This window comes from Nycticebus coucang, chromosome X, assembly GCF_027406575.1.
Source record: "Nycticebus coucang isolate mNycCou1 chromosome X, mNycCou1.pri, whole genome shotgun sequence".
NCBI classification, from domain to species: Eukaryota; Metazoa; Chordata; class Mammalia; order Primates; family Lorisidae; genus Nycticebus; species Nycticebus coucang.
In genome coordinates, this window is record NC_069804.1 from 86,210,104 (window position 1) to 86,230,672 (window position 20,569).

Sequence of the window (20,569 nt, forward strand, 5' to 3'; positions counted from 1 at the left end):
ACTGGTCATTTGTGTATTTTATGTGGAGAAATGTCTATTCAGATCTTTTACTTATTTAATTTTTTTAAGTATTGGATTATGAGTTCATTACATATTCTGCATACAAAAATCATATCATATACATTATTTTCAAATATTTTCTTTCCAAGGACCACATGTTTTAAGATTTCATTTATATAAAATATCCAGAATAAGAAAATCTACAAGGATAGAGTGATTGTCTAGCAGTAGGACTGGGAAGAATGGGGAATGATGGCTAGAGTAGATGAGTTTTCTATCTGGGGTAATGAAAATTTAAAAAACATTGATTGTGGTTATGATTGCACAATTCTGTGAGTATAGTGAATACCCCAGGTTTAGGTAATTGTATTATGTGGCATGTGGCCTGTATTTCAATAAAGCTGGTAAATATACTTTCAAATTTAAACTGCATTCACAGACTCTATTAATTATTCTATAAAATAATCATTTTTAATGGTTTCACAATATTTCATCATGATGTGCCAGTATATTTTACCATTCTTCTATTGCTAGATACTTAGTTTTGTTTCAAATTTTCTGTTTTTACAATAAATTGATAATAAATAGTTGTACAGATTTTTTATTATTTCATTAACAAATATTCCTAGAATGGAGTAATTACCAGATAAAATTGTATTTTAAGGTTTTTATACATGTTCAACAAATTATCTAAGCATACACTGGGTAAAAGAATGTCTGTTTAATAAATGATGCTGGGAGAACTGGTTAGCCACATATAGAAGACTGAAACTGAATTCACACTTCTCAGCACTGACTAAAATTGACTCTTGCTGGATAAAATATTTAAATTTAAGACACAAAACAATAAAAATTCTAGACGAAAGTGTGTACAAAATTCCTGAAAAAAAATGGCCTGGGAAAAGATTTTATTAAGAAGACACTCTTGATAATTGCAGCAACACCAAAAAGAAATGAATGGGACCTGATCAAACTAAGAATCTTTTGCACAGCTGAGGAAAAAACAACTAAAACATACTGACAACCATAAGAATAGGAGAAAATATTTTCATGCTATGAATCTGACAAAAAACAGATAACTAGAATCTATAGAGAACTGAAATTAACCAACAAGAAAAGAGCAAACAATCCCATTTCCAAGTGGGAAAGAGGCTTGAATAGAACCTTCTCTGAAGACAGAATATGACCAACAAACCCACGAAAAAGTGCTCATTGAACCTAAAAATAAGATAAATGCAAATAAAAACCACCTTAAGGTATTCCCTATCCTCTAAGAGAATAGCCCATATAACAAAGTCCCAAAACTGGAAATGCTTGTGTGGATGTGGATAGAAGAAAAACACTTTCTTCTGCCGGTGGGCTTGAAATCCCATTACTAGCTATCTACCCAGAAGAAAGAAATTAATTTTTCTATAATGACATTTGCACTATAATGTTCATTGTAGCCCAATTCACAATCTCCAAGACACAGAATCAATCCAAGTACCGATCAACCCCTGAATGGATTAATAAACTGTGGTTTATGTATACCATCAATACTGTACAGATATAAACATATGCATCTACCTAGATGGAGTTGAAATACATTCTTCTTAGCAAAGTACCATAAAAATGAAAAAGCAAGTATCCAGTGTACACAACAGTAACATGAAACCAACAGATAAACAACTACACCTCCACACGAGAGAAAAACACAATTAAATTCAAGTAGGTGGAGGGGGAAGATTGGTAAGCTCTCAACTAATGGGCGCAATGTAAAGGGATACAGCATATCCCTTGGGTGAAAGGCTCAACTAAGCTTGACTTAAGAAATGCAAACAATGTAACCTAATCATTTGTATCCTCCTATTAATTTATAATAAAAATAAAAATGTTCTGCTCTCACAAAATTATCTATGAATTTATAGACACATCTGCAGTGTATGAGAACACCTGTTTAAAAATATTCTTGACAACACTAAGTACTACAATTTGTAAAAATTAGATGATTTAACAGAAAGTATTTAGGTTTTTTACTTTGTATTTCTTTACAGGGAAATTAAACAATTTTTATGTTTATTTTTCATTTAAATTTTTATCTATTTGAATGTTCACATCCCTTCCCATTTTCTACCTGTTGTGTTTCTCTTTTGCTTACTAATTTGTAGGAGCTTTGTAAATTGAGGATATCAAAATTTGCGTATTTTTATAAATGTTTTTCTGATTTTGTCTTTTCATTTTGAAGAAAATATAATCTACGATCTGTGCATTTTTTTTGGCAAACATTATGGCAATACTTATCTATATACAAAAATTTGAGACAAAATGATGAAAATGTTAGTATTTATTAATTCTAAGTTGTAGACACAAAACTGAAACATATTTAAATTAATAAAAGGATAAAGGATAATGTCAACACCATTAGTTAAATAGGGATTCTTTACCCCAATGAATGCTTTTGTTAGGTTTAACAAAGATCAAACAACGGTATGTGGCTGGATTCATCTCTAGATTCTCTATTCTATTCCATGTATCTACATCTCTATTTTTGTGCCAGTACCATGCTGTTTTGATCACTATAGATTTGTAGTATAACCTGAAGTCTGGTAGTGAGATGTCTCCAGATTAGTTTTTATTTCTAAGTATTGTATTGGCTATTTGGGGTATTTACTGGTTCCACATAAAATGAAGTACTTTTTTTTCTAAGTTCTTTAAAGTATGATAGTGGTGCTCTGATAGGGATTGCATTAAATTGGTAGATTGCTTTGGATAGTATGCACATTTTAACAATGTTAATTCTTCTCAGCCACGAGTATGGTGTGTTAACATTTTATTCTGTTTCTTTTCTTAGGGTTTCATAGTTCTCTTCATAAAGATCTTTCACATCCTTTGTTAGATATATTCCCAGGTATTTCATCTTCTTTGGTGCTACTGTAAAAGGAATAGAGTCCTTGATTATATTTTCAGCTTGAATATTGTTGGTATATATTATAGCTACTGATTTGTAAGTATTGATTTTTTTATTCTAAGACACTGCTATATTCCTTGATTACTTCTAAGAGTTTTGTATTTGAGTCCCTGGGGTTTTCCAGGTATAAGATATGCATCAGATATGTTTTTCCAGATATAAGATCATGTCACCCATGAAGAGTTAGAGTGTCTGACCTCCTCTGTCCCCATTGGAATACCCTTGATCCCCTTCTCTTGCTTGATTGCAATGGCTAGGACTTCCAGTATTATGTTGAATAGCAGTGGTGACAAAGGGAATCCTTATCTAGTTCCTGATCTGTGTGAAAATGTTTTCAATTTTACTATATTCAATATGATACTTGCTGTGGGTTTGCTATAGCCTGCTTCTATTGCTTTAAAAAATGTCCCATCTAAGCCTATTTTCTTAAGTGTTCTGATAACGAAAAGATGCTGGATATTATCAAAAGCTTTTTCTGCATCAATTGACATAATCATATGGTATTTTTTTTTATTTTATTTATGTGGCATAGTTATATTTATATAATTACATATGTTGAACTAACCTTGTAACACCAAGATAAAACCAACTTGATTGTAGTGAATAATTTGTTTGATGTGTAGTTGAATTCTATTTGCTACATTTTTATTGAATATTTTTGCATTGATACTCATTAATGATATTAGTCTATAGTTTTCTTTCTCTGTTGGGTCCTTTCCTGGTTTGGGAATCAAGGTGATATTTGCTTCAGAGAATGTGTCGAGGAGGATTCCTTTCTTTTCTATGTTTTGGAAAAGGCTATATAATGTAGGTACTAATTCCTTTTGAATGTCTAGTAGAATTCTGTTGTGAAACCACCTGGTCATGGGCTTATAGTTTTGGGGATATTTTGTATAGTTGATGCTATTTCAGTGCTTTATATAGGTCTATTCAAAATTTCTAATTCTTTCTGTTTGAGTTTAGGAAGATGGGAGGCTTCCACGTATTGGTCCATTTCCTCCACATTTTCATATTTCTGAGAATAGATGTTTTTGTAGTAATCATTGAGGATTATTAGGATTTCTGTGGTATCAGATGTTATTTCCTCTTTATCATTTGTAATTAACATTATGAGAGATTTTACTTTTCTATTTTTTGTTATTCTAGCCAAAGGTTCATCAGTTTTATTAATCCTTTCAAAGAACCAACTTTTTGTTTCATTGATCTTCTGACTGATTCTTTTGTTTTTGATTTCATTTAATTCTGTTCTAATTTTGGTTATTTCTTTTCTTCTGCTGGGTTTGAGGTTGGATTGATCTTCCTTCTCTAGTTGATTAAGATGGTGTATTATGTTGCTGACTGGCTCTCTTTTACTTTTCTCACCACTAACAAAAATTGATTCCCACTGAATAAAAGATTTAAATTTAGGATATAAACTATAAAAATACTAGAAGAGAGTGCAGGGAAAATACTTGAACATTGGACTCAGTAAATATTTTATGAAGAACCCCCCCTCAGTAATTGAAGCAACACCAAAAATAAATTAATGGGATCTGACCAAGCTAAAAATCTTCTGCACAGCTGAAAGAACTACAACTATAGCACACAGAAAGCCTTCAGAATGGGAGAAGATTTTTTTTTTTTGCAGTTTTTGGCCAGGGCCGTGTTTGACCCTGTCACCTCTGGTGTATGGGGCCAGCACCCTACTCCTTTGAGCCACATGTGGCACCCAAGGGAGAATATTTTTTGAAGGTCATGATTATGACAAAAGTCTGATAACTAGAATCTACAGAGAACTCCAATTAATAAGAAAAGAACGAACAAACCCATTTCTTTGTGAGCAAGAGACTTGAAGAGAAACTTCTCTGAAGATGACAGACAAATGGCCAACAAACGCATGAAAAAAATGCTCATCAGCCTTAATTATCAGAGAAATACAAATCAAAACAATGTCTAGATACCACCTAATCCCAGTAAGAATAATGCATATTACAAAGTCCCCAAACCTCAGATGTTGGAGTGGAAGTGGAGAGAAGGGAATATGTTTACATTGCCGGTGGGACTGCAAACTCATACAGCCTTTATGGAACGAAGTATGGAGAATCCTTGAATTAAAAATTTGAGCTTCCATTTGATACTGCAATTCCATTACTCAGAAGAACAAAAATTATTTTACCACAAAGATAGTTGCACAGGAATGTTTATTGCAGACTAATTCATAATTGCCAAGTCATGGAAGCAGCCCAAATGCCCATCAATCCATGAATGGATCAAAAAATTTTGGTTTTTGAATATCATGGAATACTATTCAGCCATTAAAAATGGAGAATTTGAGGAGGCAGAGCATGATGATGGATGGGAAAGACGTTTAGCTCAGCTCTTCTGGAACAACAGGTGAGAGCAAGTGGGCTAGATCGTTTTCGGCATGGAATATTGGCATGGAGTGACAGTTCAGGGTATGCACTGAGATGGCAGATTATTGGAGATGGAGTATAATTTGGAGCTCTGGAGATGGCGAGGCAATTTTCTGTGCTATGGCTGCTGCGGGCACAGGTGGTGACAACCAGACCCCCACAGAGGATTATAATTCCTAGTTTGTGGGGAAACTAAGTGTTGCATGGAAAGACCGGTGAAGTGCTGACTCCCAAGTGGAATTTGGTGGCCAGAGTGGAGTTCTGTCTGGAGCGGCACCACTGCTGTTAGTTGGCAGAAGATACACTCATACCAAAAAGATCCTGGATTGGAAGTGGCCATTGATTTAAAATATGGGAGATGGCGGTCACTACAGGCATCTTTATGCATGCCAGGCACAGACATTTGAGTTTCACAATCAGGCAGTCATTCTACACTTGGAACAGGGCCAAGATACCCTGCATTTCATGGGAACTGTTGCAGGGAGATTTTGTGAAACCTGCCTGTGAAGATTTTTTGAGATGTGTGGAATCAACAGTTCAGCAGGGTCTAAGCGCCAAGCGGGTAACCAGGAGACCACCAAGAACAATCTAAGCTGGGAAACAAGCATAAGCCTGGAAAACATTCACGGCACCACCGGGTGTCCAGAAAGTATATTGCAAAATAAATATATTTCTATTAAAGTTGATCCCAATGACATATATAGTCATATATATAATTATATAATTTTTTGTTGTTGTAACCTTTGTGTCTATGTTCTTTTTGCTTTTTTTTCCATTTTTTCCCTTTTTGTCTTTCAGGTAGGGGTTGTTAATTTTTTTTAACTATTATTATCTATTTTTTTCTCTTCTTCACTTCCTTTTATGGTTGCTGAGAGTCCTTATATCAGGCTATTTGAGGTTTTTTTTTTGTTCGTTTGTTTGCTTGTGTGTCTGTCTGTGTGTCTCTTTGTCTGTTTGTGTGTCTGTCCTTTTTGTTGTTTATTTTGTTTCAATGTATCTTGTGTTTTGCTAAATCTGTGGGTTGGCTATTTTCCCTAACTCCAATTTTTACATTCAACAGGAGCAAAGGGGAGTGGGGAAAGATGACCGACTGGAGCCAGCTTTCAACAGAAGCTCCCATCCAGAGGGAGAGATAATGGCCTGAAAGAACCCAACAAATCTCAAGGGCAGGAGCTGATCTGAGAGAAGAGATTGATCATTGCACATCTTCTGTGCTGAGGCAAGCTGCAACACCAAGAAAATAAATTTGAGGTAAAGAACCCATCCCAAAGAAGATGCATGTCCGTCCCCTTCCCCAAGAGTGCTGCTTGCTTGCTGTGGGGTCTCTATTAGCGAACGGTAAACTGAGGTCCTCTTCTCTCACCTCACAGGAGCGAGTTGCTGGAGTCTGGGACTCCTTCTCCAGAGAGTCCCTGCTGTGAGCCTGGGCATTCTCTTGTCTGGTATAAAGGTTGCACAAATATTTTCCTTGCCACTTTGAACTCCCACCCCACCCTTCCCCCCTTGTCTGGCAATCTAGAAGCCCAACCCGGCACAGACCAGAATGTCCATCATTCTTTGTTAGGACTAGGCATTGCATGGACTGCAACAGTGTAGCTGTGCTATAACAGTGACTCCAGTAGCAGTGCAAAAAGGCACGGGGGGAAGAGGTGTGGCCTCACTCTGAGAAAGTGCAATTCAGTAGCAGGTGGAGGCTTGGGTCTACACCAGATGGGTGGAGGCTCAGGAACTGCTGAGGTTTGGGAACCTGAGTAGAGACACCTCCCACGCAGCATCAGCAGAATCAGTAGAATCATCCTGCTGGGGTCAAATTTTGGAGAGACACCTCACCAATTCTGTGGACTTCCAGAAGGAGCTAGACCTTGCATTGCAGGGATACCAGAGGAGCAGAGCGGTTGGGGCAGAAGCATGGTCTCTGAGAGAGAAAAATATCTGCTGCTTTTTAACCTCTGTTGGAATGAGCTCAGGTGGAACACTCCCCAGTTTCCACTGAGCACCCAAGGTAGTAAGGCTTCACTTCTCCCAGCAGGGTGGTGGTAGAGTGTGGTGACATGGCTGATGAGGCATTGACTTCCCTCTGATTCTGGCAGGCCCAAATCCTTAAAGAATTTTCTCATTGGAGGGAATGGGCCACAGCCCCATGGGGCTACCATTGTCTGGGTGTGACAGATGTTCATGATGGGGAAGGAGACATCAGCCCCACTGGACCATTTTGTTGGGCAGGCCTGTTTCACTCCAAAGAGCTCCAGAGGGAGTTGCACTTAACCTGTCAGTGGACACCCACTGTCTGGTTGCTGGAGACCTTTTGAACTCTCCCATTTGATGTGCATTTGTGTTGACTGTGACAATTGTTTAGGAAATCTTGACCTGGGCTGATCACCCAGGGACCCACCAAGGTTGTACCCTGGTTATATTGTTGTGGGAATGTGGGATTCTCCTCTTCAAGTTGTCTTCTGTGGGGGTGGGTGGGGTGTCTTAGTTGCTCATATATCTCCACAGCTGAGATTTCAACGCAAAGCCACTGATTCACTATTATTGGACAGAGACTAGCTGAATACAGGACAGAGCCACCTAGCCCCATCACACCAAGAGTTTCAGGCTGTAGTCCTGAATGAGACGTTTGTAAAGCTCAAGTGAAAAGCTGCAATAACAAGTCCCAGTTTGAAAAGCTGCAATAACAAGTCCCAGTTCGTTAGTAAAGGGCTGGTTAACTGCAACTCCAGGAGCCCTCAATTTAATCTCATCTTAGCAGATTCTTTAGCCAAACGGTGAAAAATAATCATGGGGTGGAATCAGTAGAAAATCTCTGGCAACATGAATAATCATAGTAGATCAAATACCCCAAGGAATGACAAGGAGACACAAGAGAAGATATCATTCATGAAAAAATGGCTAAGATGTCAGAAATTGAATTCAGAATTTGGATTGCAAATAAGATTAATAGAATGGAGGTAAAGTTGCAAGTAGAAATTCAAAGAGTATTTCAAAAGTTGTCTCAAGAATCAGTAAATTCAAAGAAAAAATCACCAATGATTTTGACACATTGAGGCAAGAACTTGAACCCTCAAAGATCTAAGAAATACAGTAGAATCCCTCAGTACCAGAATGGAGCAAACAGAAGAAAGGATCTCTGACATTGAATACAAAGATTTTGAATGCTGCCAGGTGCTCAAAGGAAGAGATGTGGAGAAAAAAATGATCATTCCATGAGAGAATTGTGGAACCAATCCAAAAGAGCAAACATTTGCCTTATAGGAATCCCTGAAGGAGAAGAGGATGTTCTGAAAAGCACAGATACTCTACCCCAAGAGATAATTGAGAGAACCTCCCAAACATAGCAAGAGATACTGAAATTCAGATAGCAGACAGTTTCATAACCTCAGCACAACTTAATCCAAATAAAACAACTCTTAGATACATTATAATTAACTTTGCCAATGTAAATATGAAGGAGAAAATCCTGCAAGCAGCCAGATGTAAGAAAATTATAACCTACAAGGGAAAGAGTATTAGAATAACTGTATATCTCTCTGCTGAAACTTTACAAGCCAGAAGAGGATGGTCATCAACCTTCAATCTCCTCAAACAAAACAACTTTCAGCCCAGGATCCTGGATCCAGCTAAATTGACTTTCATTTATTATGGAGAAGACAAATACTTTAATGACATATACACGTTGATGAAATTGGCCACAACTAAACCAGCTCTTCAGGATATTCTCAGACCCATCTTTCATAATGACCAGCACAATTCTCTACCACCACAGTAAACTCATTCATAAATTCTTGATAAAAACCCAAATTCCACAGTGGCAAAAGGATTAAAAATGTCCACAGGACTTTTGAAAAATGAAACGTATCAATACTCTCAATCAATGTGAATGGCTTAAATTGTCCCCTTAAGAGTCACAGGTTGCTGACTGGATACAAAAACTCAGGCAAGATATCTGCTGCATACAAGAATCTCATCTTACCTTAAAAGATAAATATAGCCTTGGGGGACGGATGGACATCTGTAATCCAGGCAAATGGAAATCAGAAAAAAGCAGGGGTGGCAAATTTATTTGCAGATACATTAAATATTAACCAACAAAAGTAAGGATAGACAAGGATGGGAAAAACTCAAAATGATGAGATTTCAATTATTAGCATCTATGCACCCAACCAGAATGTTCCTCAACTTATAAGGGAGACCCTAAAAGACATAAACAATTTGATATCTTCCAGCACTATAATTGTCAGAGATTTTAACACCCCTTTGGCAGTGTTTGATAGGTCCTCCAAAAAGAAACTAAGCACTGAAATTTTGGACTTAAAGTTCACCATACAACAATTGAAATTAACAGACATCTGCAGAACACTTCATCCTAACAAAACTGAATACACATTCTTCTCATCAGGCCATGGAACATCCTCCAAAATTGATCACATCATAAGTCATAATCTAACCTCAGCAAATTTAAAAGAATGGAAATTATTCCTTATATTTCCTCAGATCATCATAGAATAAAAGTTGAACTCATGAATAACAGGAATCTGCATACTCATACGAAGACATGGAAACTAAATAACCTTATGCTGAATGATAGCTGGGACATAGATGAGATTAAGAAGGAAATTGCCAAATTTTTGGAACAAAACAATGAAGAAGACACAAATTATCAGAATGTGTGGGATACTGCATAGATAGTCCTAAGAGGGAAATTTATAGCACTACAAGCCTTCCTAAAGACAATGGAAACAGAGGAAGTCGATAACCAAATGGGACTTCTCAAGCAATTAGAAAAGGAAGAACCCAGCAGAAGAAAAGAAATAACCAAAATTAGAGCAGAATTCAATGATCAAAAACAAAAGAATTATTCAAAAGATCCTTGAATCAAAAAGTTGTTTTTTTGAAAAATTCAAAAAAATAGAGAAACCTTTGGCCAATCTAACTAAAAATAGAAAATTAAAGTCCCTAGCATCACCAATCAGAAATGAGAAAGGCGAAATAACAACAGACACCTCAGAAATTCAAAGAATCCTTAATGAATACTACAAAAAGTTTATTCTCAGAAATATGAAAATGTGAAAGAAATTCAAATACTTGGAAGCACGCCACCTTCCTAGACATAGCACAAAAGAATTGGAAATGATGAACAGACCTATATCAAGTACTGAAATAGAATCAACTATACAATATCTCCCAAAAAGGAAGAGTCTGAAACCACATGGCTTCACATCAGAATTCTACCAAACCTTTAAAGAGGAACTAGTACCTATATTACTTAACCTTTTCTAAACTTAGAAAAGGAAGTAATACTCCTCAACACATTCCATGCAGCAAATATCACCCTGATCCCTAAACCAGAATAATACCCAACAAGAAAAGAAAATTATAGATCAATATCTTTAATGAATATAGATGCAAAAATATTCAATTAGATCCTAGCAAACAGAATCCAGCAAGACATCAAACAAAATTATACACCGTAACCAAGGGGGTTTTATCCCAGGGTCTCAAGGATGGTTCAATATACATAAATCTATAAATATAATATATCATATAAACAAAATAAAAATCAAAGACCATATGATTCTCTCAAAAGTTGCATAAAAAGTTTTTGACAATATCCAGCATCCTTTCATGATCAGAAATAGGTATAGAAGCGACTTTTCTTAAATTGATAGAGGCCATCAACAGCAAACCCACATTCAATATTGCATTGAATGTGTTAAAATTGAAAACATTTCCACTTAGATCAGGAACCAGGAAAGTTTGGCCATTGTCTCCATTGCTTTTTATCATTGTAATGGAAATCTTAGCCATGGAAATCAGGCAACAGAAGGTAATCAAGGGTATCCAATAGGGCCAGAGATAAAACTTTCACTCTTCACATATGATATGATTTTATACCTGGAAAACCCCAGTGACTCAACTACAATACTCTTAGAAGTGATCAAGGAATACAGGAGTGTCTCAGATACAAAATCAACACTCACAAATCAGAAGTTTTTATGTATACCAATAATAGTCAAACTGAAAAAACAGTCAAGAACTCTATTCTTTTTACAGTAGTGCCAAAGAAGATGAAATATTTGTGAACATACCTAACAAAGGACATGAAAGGAGATTGGAGAGAAAGATGGCACCTGAATAACAGCTTCTGTGCAACCAGATGCAGTGAGAATGGGAAGAGAAGACTCCACTCATCTCTGGCCAGTGGTTTCTGCCCAGAAACTTCCCTTTGGTGACAGAGGAAGTCAGGGAGAGACTTTTGGACCCCATGAAAAGGACAAAGGCAGTGGAAAACTGGCAAGTGGTAGGTGTGTTTTTTTGTTTGGAGGCTGCCTGAAGCTGTAACCATAGCAACAGGAAGACTGCAAGCAGCAAAAGCCTAACTTGTAAGCTGTTTTAGTTTTTTTGGACTTGGATCCTTGATTGACCTGCCTTGAGAGATCTTGGGTGGGTGTGCAGATGACTTTGGGCATTGTCTGGGGCCCTGAACTGAGCTGTTGAGCCAGAAAGTAGCTAATATCATTTAGCTGTGGGCTGCCCCCGCATGTTGCAGTTTGAGGATCAGGTGGGAGAACTCGGGCCAGTAATCTAGTGACTGAGCAGCTCAAAGGTGGGGACTGAGATGCTGGGGAAGAGCAGAGATGTAAGTGTTTGGCAGATTAACAGCCTTGGTCGTCGGGTGCACAGAGTGAGATTGGTTTTGGCACACTGGATAAGTGGGCATCCAGGCCAGGAGAGATCCCAGAGATAAGTGCTTTCCTTGGAAAGCTTCTGCTTAAGCAAGCTTCACATTTTGGAGTGTCTTTTAAGAAGGCTGAAGAGACATTTGAGCTCCCAGGCCTTCAGAATCAGTGAAATCAGCAGAGGCCTCTGGTCTTCATCTCGTACAGCTTTATCAACATTGTGATTAACATCTCAAACCTCACAAGATCACCTGTGGCCCAGACAGTATTCAGCAAGATATATACACTGCTTGGTTTTCTGATTTGGGGGGGGGGGTTGTTTTCTTTTCTTAATTTCAAATTTTTCCCTTGACATTTTTCTTTTTTTTCCTTTTTTTCTTTTCTCCCTCTTTTTTCCACTATTGTAGTTTAAATACAATCTCCTTTCTTTTCCTTCTTTAACAATTAGAATTTCATTTTTGTCCATATTTTTGCTCCTATTATTTGTTTTCCCCCCTCCAGTTTTATCCTTTAAGGGTTTTTCTTTGTTTGTTTCAGTTTGATTTCTAGTATTTTTTTCTTTCCTCTCTACCTGGTGGAGGTAGGGTGCTGTGTCTGATCAGGCTGGCAAAGAGTTGACCTCAAGGGAACCACCAAACCCAGAAGCCCTAGAGGTTGATGGTTTTCAAGGTTGGGTCAAAGTACTTTACTATACACCAATATAACTCCTGTCTCATCTCAGTGTCTTTCTTCTTTCTGTCAATATTCCTTTTTAATCACCCCTTCTTACTCTTTTTTCTTTCTTTTAAAAATATTTTTCCCTTCTTGCTCTTCAAACTTCTCATCCTTCTGGTCATGTACCAAAAGGACTTATTAAAACTTTAGTCCAGAGGTACAGTAATGTAAAGAGCAAGAAGAAGTAAAAAAAATTAGGACAAGGAAACAGATACAAGAAAGTACTCATGAGGAATAATAAGCAGAAAAATCCTGGCAACATGAAATACCAGCCCAGAACAACCCCTTCAAGGGACAGTGAGGTAGTTACAGCAGATGATTCCACCTATAAAGAAATGTTAGAAATGACAGAAGGGGAATTTGAAATGCAGATGGTGAAAAAAATGAAGGAAATTGCTCAGAAAGTGGTAAACAATAAAAAAAAATGAAAGAAATTGCTGAGGAAGTGGAAAACAATAAAAAAATTGAAGGAAAAAGCTGATAAAGTAGAAAATAATCAAAAGGAAATCCAAAAACAGAATAAAATAAGAGATGAACAATACGAAGAATATAGAAAGGACGTAGCAGAGCTGAAGGAACTGAAGCAGTCAATTAGGGAACTTAAAGGTGCAATAGAAAGTATCAACAACAGATTAAATCATGCAGAAGAAAGAATGTCAGAGGTAAAGGGAAAAGCTCTTAAGATAACTCAGATAGTTAAAGAGGCAGAAAAGAAGAGAAAGCAGAACATTCACTGACAGAATTATGGGACTTTGTGAAGCCTTCAAACATCTGAGTTATAGGTATCCTAGAAGGTGAAGAAGAAGGCCCTAGAGGAATGGAAGCCATTCTAGAGAATATTGTTTTTTGTTTGTTTGTTTGTTTTTTTATTGCTGGGGATTCATTGAGGGTACAATAAGCCAGGTTACACTGATTGCAATTGTTAGGTAAAGTCCCTCTTGCAATCATGTCTTGCCCCCATAAAGTGTGACACACACCAAGGCCCCCCCCCAGAGAATATTGTTAATGAAAATTTCCCAAATATCACCAAAGATTCTGACATACACCTTTCAGAGGGATATTGAACCCCTGGTCACCTCAACTCAAATAGAGCTTCTCCAAGGCACATTGTGATGAATCTATCTAAAGTCAAGACAGAAGAAAATAATTTGCAAGCTGCCGGGAGTAAGTGCCAACTGACCTACAGGGGCAAATCTATCAGGGTGGCCATGGACTTCTCTGATGAAACTTTTCAAGCCAGAAGACAATGGTCATCTACCTTTAATCTACTTAAACAGAACAATTTCCAGCCCAGAATTCTGTATCCCACAATGCTAAGCCTTAAAATTGACAGAGAAATAAAATCTTTTCTTTTTTTTTTGCAGTTTTTAGCCGAGGCTGGGTTTGACCTCGCCACCTCCAGTATATGGTGCTTGTGCCATACTCCTTTGAGCCACAGGCGCCACTCAGAAATCAAATATTTTATAGATGGGCAAACACTGAGGAAATTTGCCACAACAAGCATAGCTTTACAGGAAATATTTCAACCTGTTCTACACACTGACCATCACAATGGACCTTCAGCAACGTAAACACCCAGAAATTAAAGGACAGAACCCAGTTTCACAGTGATATAAAAGACAAAACTAAGCAATGAACTTTCACAAAATAAGATGAGTAGAATGCTACTTCCCTTATCAATGGTCTCAATAAATGTCAATGTCTTGAATTCCCCATTAAATAGGCATAGATTCATTCATTGGGTTAAAAAACACAAGCCATCTATTTCCTGTCTACAGGAAACACACTTCATGTCAAAAGACAAAATTCAGAGTTGGGCGGTGCCTTTGGGTCAAAGGAGTAGGGTACTGTCACCCTATATTGCAGGTGGCAGGTTCATACGCAGGCCTGGCCAAAAACTGAAAAAAAAAAAAAAAAAAAGAAAACCCATCACAGTTAAGGGTTGGAAGTCAATTTTTCAGGCAAATGAAATTCAGGAGAAAAGAGGGCTTGCAGGGTGGTGCCTGTGCCTCAAAGAAGTAGGGCGCCAGCCCCATATGCCAGAGGTGGTGGATTGAAACCCAGTCTAGGCCAAAAACAAACAAACAAACAAAAAAAACAGAGGGCTTGCAATCTTATTTTCAGATACATGTGGATTTAAAGCAACTGAAGTCAAAAAAGACAATGATGGTCAGTTCATATTAGTTAAGGGAAAAATACAACAAGAAAACATTTCAATTCTAAATATTTATGCACCCAAGTTAAATGCTCCCAGATTCTTGAAACAGACCTTACTTAGTCTGAGCAATATGAGCATATTTTTTTGATGACTTCTAGGAGCCTTGTGGTTGAGTCAAAAAATACAGTAATGTCTCAGGAAATAAAATCAGTGTACACAACTCAGTTTCCTTTGTATATGCCAACAACAGCCAGGATGAGAGGTTAATTAAGGACAAAACACCCTTCACCATAGCCCCAAAGAAAATGAAATACTTAATAATATACCTAACAAAAGAGGTGAAGGACCTATATAAAGAAAATTATGAAACACTAAGAAAATTAATAGCAGTGGACTTTAACAAATGGAAGAACAAACCATGCTAATGGCTTGGAAGAATCAATCTTATTAAAAAAATCTATACTTCTCAGAGCAATCTACTGATTCAATGCCATCCCTATTAAAATACCAACATTCTATTTTCAAGAACTGGAAAAAGTGATCCTGCATTTTATATGGAACCAGAAAAAAATCCATATAGTTAAAGTAGTTCTTAGTAATAAAAACAAAGGCAGGGGTATCACCAAACCAGATTTTAAGCTGTAATACAAGGCCATAGTAGTGAATACAGCATGGTACTGAAAAAAAAAAAAAAAGAATAGAGACATAGATATTTGGAATCACATAGAAAACCTGGAAATGAAACCAACAACTTATAACTACCTACCCTTCGATAAATCAAACAAGAATGTCCATTGTGGAAAAGACTCCCTGTTCAATAAATGGTGCTGGGAAAATTGGATATTTGCATGTAAAACACTGAAAATGGACCCAAAACTTTCTCCACTCACAAAAATTGATTCAAGATGGATAAAACTTAAATTTAAGTCATGAAATGATAAAAATCCTCAAATAATAGGAAAAACACTGGAAGATATCAGCCTGGGGAAAGACTTTATGAAGAAGACTGCCATGGCAATAGCAACAAAGCAATAATAAACAAATTGGATTGAATTAAATTGAAAAGCTTCTGTACAGCCAAGGAGACAACAACCAAAGCAAATAGACAATCTACCCAACGGGAAAGGATATTTGCATATTTTGAATCAGACAAAAGCTTAGTAACTAGGATCTATACAGAACTTAAATTAATCCACAAGAAAAAAAATCAACAATCCCATACATTAATGGGGAAAAGAGATGAACAGAACCTTCTCTAAAGAAGATAGACGAGGGCGGTGCCTGTGGTTCAAGGAGTAGGGCGCCGGCCCCATATACTGGAGGTGGTGAGTTCAAAACCCGGCCCTGACCAAAAACTGAAAAAAAACAAACAACAACAACAAAAAAACAAAGACAGACGAATGGCTAGCAAACACATGAAAAAATGCTCATCATCATTAATTATTAGAGAAATGCAAACTAAAATCACCCTGAGATATCATCTAACCCCAGCAAGAATGGACTGTATCACAAAGTCTCAAAACTGCAGATGATGGCATGGTTGTGTAGAAAAAGGAACACTTTTACACTGCTGCTGGGACTGCAGACTAATACAACCTTTTTGGAAGGAAGTATGGAGAAACCTCAAAGAACTCAACCTAGACCTCCCATTTGATTCTGAAATCCCATTACTGGGCATTTATCTAGAAGGAAAAAATACCTTTTATTATAAAGATACTTGCACTAGACTGTTTATCTTAGCTCAATTACAATCGCCAAAATGTGGAAACAGCCTAAATGCCCTTCAACCCAGGAATGGATTGGTAAGTTGTGTTATATGTCTACCATGGAATAGTATTCAGCCATTAAAAAAAAGAGATTTTTCCAGCATTTGTGTTAACCTGGATGGAGGTGGAACACATTATTCTTAGTGAAGCATCACAGGAATGGAGAAGTATGAATCCTATGTATTCAGCTTTGGTATGAGGACAATTAATGACAATTAATGACCCGGTGGGTCATGGGGGAATGCGAGAGCAGACAGAGAAGGAGGAAGAGGTTGAAGGAAAGAAAAAGAAAAAAAAAGAAAATAGTGACTAATTGTCACATAAATTGATTTAATTTTGAACAAAGTACATTACTTAAACATTAATATTTAATTCAACTTGTTAATATGTTGTTTAGGATATTGCATCCTCATTGACAAGTGAAATATGTTTGTAATTTCACCTTTATAATAATATATCTTTTCCAATTTTTATATCAGGTGTATCCAGATGAAGTAGAATGATTTTGAAGTATTTCTTTTTTCTATTGTCTATAAGATTTGGCATAAACTTTTTTTTTTGAAATTATCATTTTTTATTTATAAATATTAGTTTAGTATTTTTTGAGACACTGGAAAAAAATAAGAAGTTAACTGATGACTCCATACTGAACCTCAGAGTCAAAGCATTCTATAATACACGTAATCTTATTTGACAATGTGAATATTACTTTTTTGCATTATTACTATTATTATTGCTCAATAAAAAACTGAAGGTCATGAAAGATTTCTTTTTTTTTTTTTTTGTAGAGACAGAGTCTCACTTTATGGCCCTCGGTAGAGTGCCGTGGCCTCACACAGCTCACAGCAACCTCCAACTCCTGGGCTTAAGGCGATTCTCTTGCCTCAGCCTCCTGAGTAGCTGGGACTACAGGCACCAGCCACAATGCCCAGCTATTTTTTGGTTGCAGTTTGGCTGGGGCCGGGTTTGAACCCGCCACCCTCGGTATATGGGGCCGGCGCCTTACCGACTGAGCCACAGGTGCCGCCCTTATGAAAGATTTCTATAAAGAGAATTATGAAACTCTGAGAAATAGCTGAAGATGTTAACAAATAGAAAAACATACCATGCTCATGGTTGGGAAGAATCAACATTGTTAAAATGTCCATATTACCTAAAGCAATTTACAAATTTAATGCAATCCCTATTAAAGCAGCACTGTCATACTTTAAAGATTTGGAAAAAATACTACTTCATTTTATATAGAAGTAGAAAAAACCTTGAATAGCCAAGACATTACTCAGAAATAAAAGCAAATCAGGAGGAATCACACTACCAGGCTTCAAACTATACTATAAATCTATAGTGATCAAAACAGCATGGTACTGGCACAAAAATAGAGAAGTAGATGTATGGAACAGAATAGAGAACCAAGAGATGAACCTAGACACTTATCATCATTTGATCTTTGATAATCCCATCAAAAATATAAATTGGGGGAAAGATTGCCTATTTAACAAATAGTGCTGGTGACTTGTAGAAGACTAAAACTGTACCCACCCCTTGATGTGAGAATTAAATAAGATAATCTATATAAAACAAAGTAGCTGGTGCATACAAGGTCTTATATATTACCTGTATTTGTACACAGTAGAAGTTTTTTACAGGAAAGAAGTGAAGACCTGAGAACCCACAGATAGGTAGGCATTTAAATAATAGGTAGCTTTTTTGTGGAAATAGAATGGGAAGTCTTAGCAGATCAGAACTTTGAGTTCCCTGGTACTTCTATTATTAAAATCCTCTTTGTAATACTGAATGATACTTTATGTACTTTTGAACACTGCAAAGAAAAAGCTGCATAGCTTTTCACTAGGTCAAAGAGAATGCTATTTGTAAAGCTGTCTGCCACAGATTAACAAATTAGTACCATTTTAGGAAAGTTGGAGTGTAGGGAGTGTGATTTTGCCTGTTAGTGGGTATGATCAGGTTATTCACTGACATAATGGAGTCAGGCAAAAATAACCTATTTATAATTTTTACCATTTCACGGATTTATAATGCACCAGGCCAAGGTTTATAATTCATAGTATGAAAGTAAATAACTTGAATGGGATGTTTGGCTGTTTCTAGATCCTTTGGTGTCTTTTAATGCAAATGACATACAAGGTTTGACAATTAAGTTTGTGAACTTGTCACTGTATGCTTATATTGGTGTAAGCACTGTACAAACAACTTGATAATGTTTCATAACCTTGGAATATCAGTGTCTCAGAGCTGTATTTATGTTGACATATGGTAGTGTCTTGCAGAGTGGCATTCATTATTGTTGTTGCCTGTTTTTGTGTGTTGTTGTAAGAATTCCAGCACTTGAATTAGAACATCAAACAAACATTAAATTTCTTCTTCACCTTGGAAAATGTGGAAGTGAAATTTGGGACATGTTAGTCCAGGTTTACGGTGATAATGCCATGAAAAAAATGGAAGAGTAAAAATGTATTAAACATTTTTCTGAGGGGAGACAAGATGTCACCGATGAAGAGAAGTCAGGGCAGCCAGTAACAAGCAGAACTGACAACATTTAAAAAATTAATTGAACTGTATCAAAATTGTTGGCAGATTGTTAGAAGCATAGCAGACCAAGTAAACATTGACAGAACAGTTAGGAAAATCTTAACCCAAAATCTTGGCTCACAACTCATGGTTCTTGCATCATAACAATGTACCAGCTCATTCAGCATTGTCTGTGAGGGACTTTTTAGTCAGTAAACAAGTAACTGTATTACATCCTCCCTGCTCATCTGATCTTTCCCCCAGTGACTTTATTCCTTACCCAAAGATAAAGAAAATATTGATAGGAATACATTTTGATGACACTTAGGACATCAAGGGTAATGTGATGAGAGCTCTGATGGCCAATACAGTAAAAGAGTTGCTTTGAACAGTGGACTAGGCACTGATGTCAGTGCATAGCTTCCCAACTAGAGTGTTTTGAAGCTGACTATACTGATATTCAGTAGTAAGGTATGGGGCAGTTTTTCTGGGATGAGTTTGTGAACTTAATCGCCACCCCTTATAAGTGTGAATTTGCAGAGAATAAGGTTGTCTCTTTCAGAACACTGCACAGGGGAATTATGCACACACTTTTTGATTATGTGCTCAATATATGAGAGGAGAATTTAACATGTTCAACAGGATGAAAAATTATTCCTTTTTAGCTCTGGTCGCACGGTTGCTTGTAAGAGGTTCAGGTGTCTTAGATATTTATGTGTCTCTTTCAGAATACTAACCTGTCTGAGTAATGCAAGAAATGTCAAAACTGCTATGTTTCCATTTCCACAGCAAGAGATGAGGAATCTTCTGGGTGATCTGCAAGGTGAAAAAGTGAAGATGATCAAATTACCCCTGTGCTTCAAAAGGTTAGGTATTTTTTCATTGGTATTTCCCCTTTTTGTCCAATTACTAGAAGCAGAAGACATCTGAAAATGTCTAAAGACTGATTGTTACACAGAGGCCTTTGTAACCAGTCCAGACATTTCACATTCCAAGAGTAGTCAGCCTGATACATTATGAACTAAGATTATTTTACTATTTTATTTACCAGCATTATCTAATACTGGATGGTATTTGACATAAATAGACATGACAATAAATCAACATTATCTGACTTCAATGGAATGTTTTAGGTCTTGCTATTCAGGAAATTACCCTTTCTTGCTGATATTCCACTGGACATAATTGAGATAGCTATTATAGTAATTTAGGTGTTGGTATGTTTCTAAATAAAATGAATCATGTAGAAAATGAGGCTTTGGGATTAATGAAGAACATTATTTATTATATAAATATTTTTGTTTCTGACATCCAGTCTTTTGGGAGAGCAAAGTACTCTCTGAATCAGCTTTCTTAATGTACAAGATAATCACTATTTTCAT

General features: G+C 36.7%; 1 protein-coding gene across 7 annotated transcripts in view; it reads right to left on the reverse strand.

Annotated features, from left to right (window-relative positions):
* Positions 1-20,569, reverse strand: part of ZDHHC15 (zinc finger DHHC-type palmitoyltransferase 15) — a 266,553-nt gene that overhangs the window by 31,666 nt on the left and 214,318 nt on the right. For 6 of the 7 annotated variants that reach the window (XR_008377646.1, XR_008377645.1, XR_008377643.1 and 3 more), the window contains one exon: positions 19,925-20,003. Coding sequence is in view for 1 of the 7 variants with exons in the window: in XM_053580276.1 (XP_053436251.1) it covers positions 19,957-20,003 (47 nt within the window). In the remaining 6 variants the exon portion in view is untranslated. Of the gene's footprint in view, positions 1-2,338; positions 2,911-19,924; positions 20,004-20,569 lie in introns of those variants that run through there. The other variant, XM_053580276.1, reaches the window with a different exon arrangement.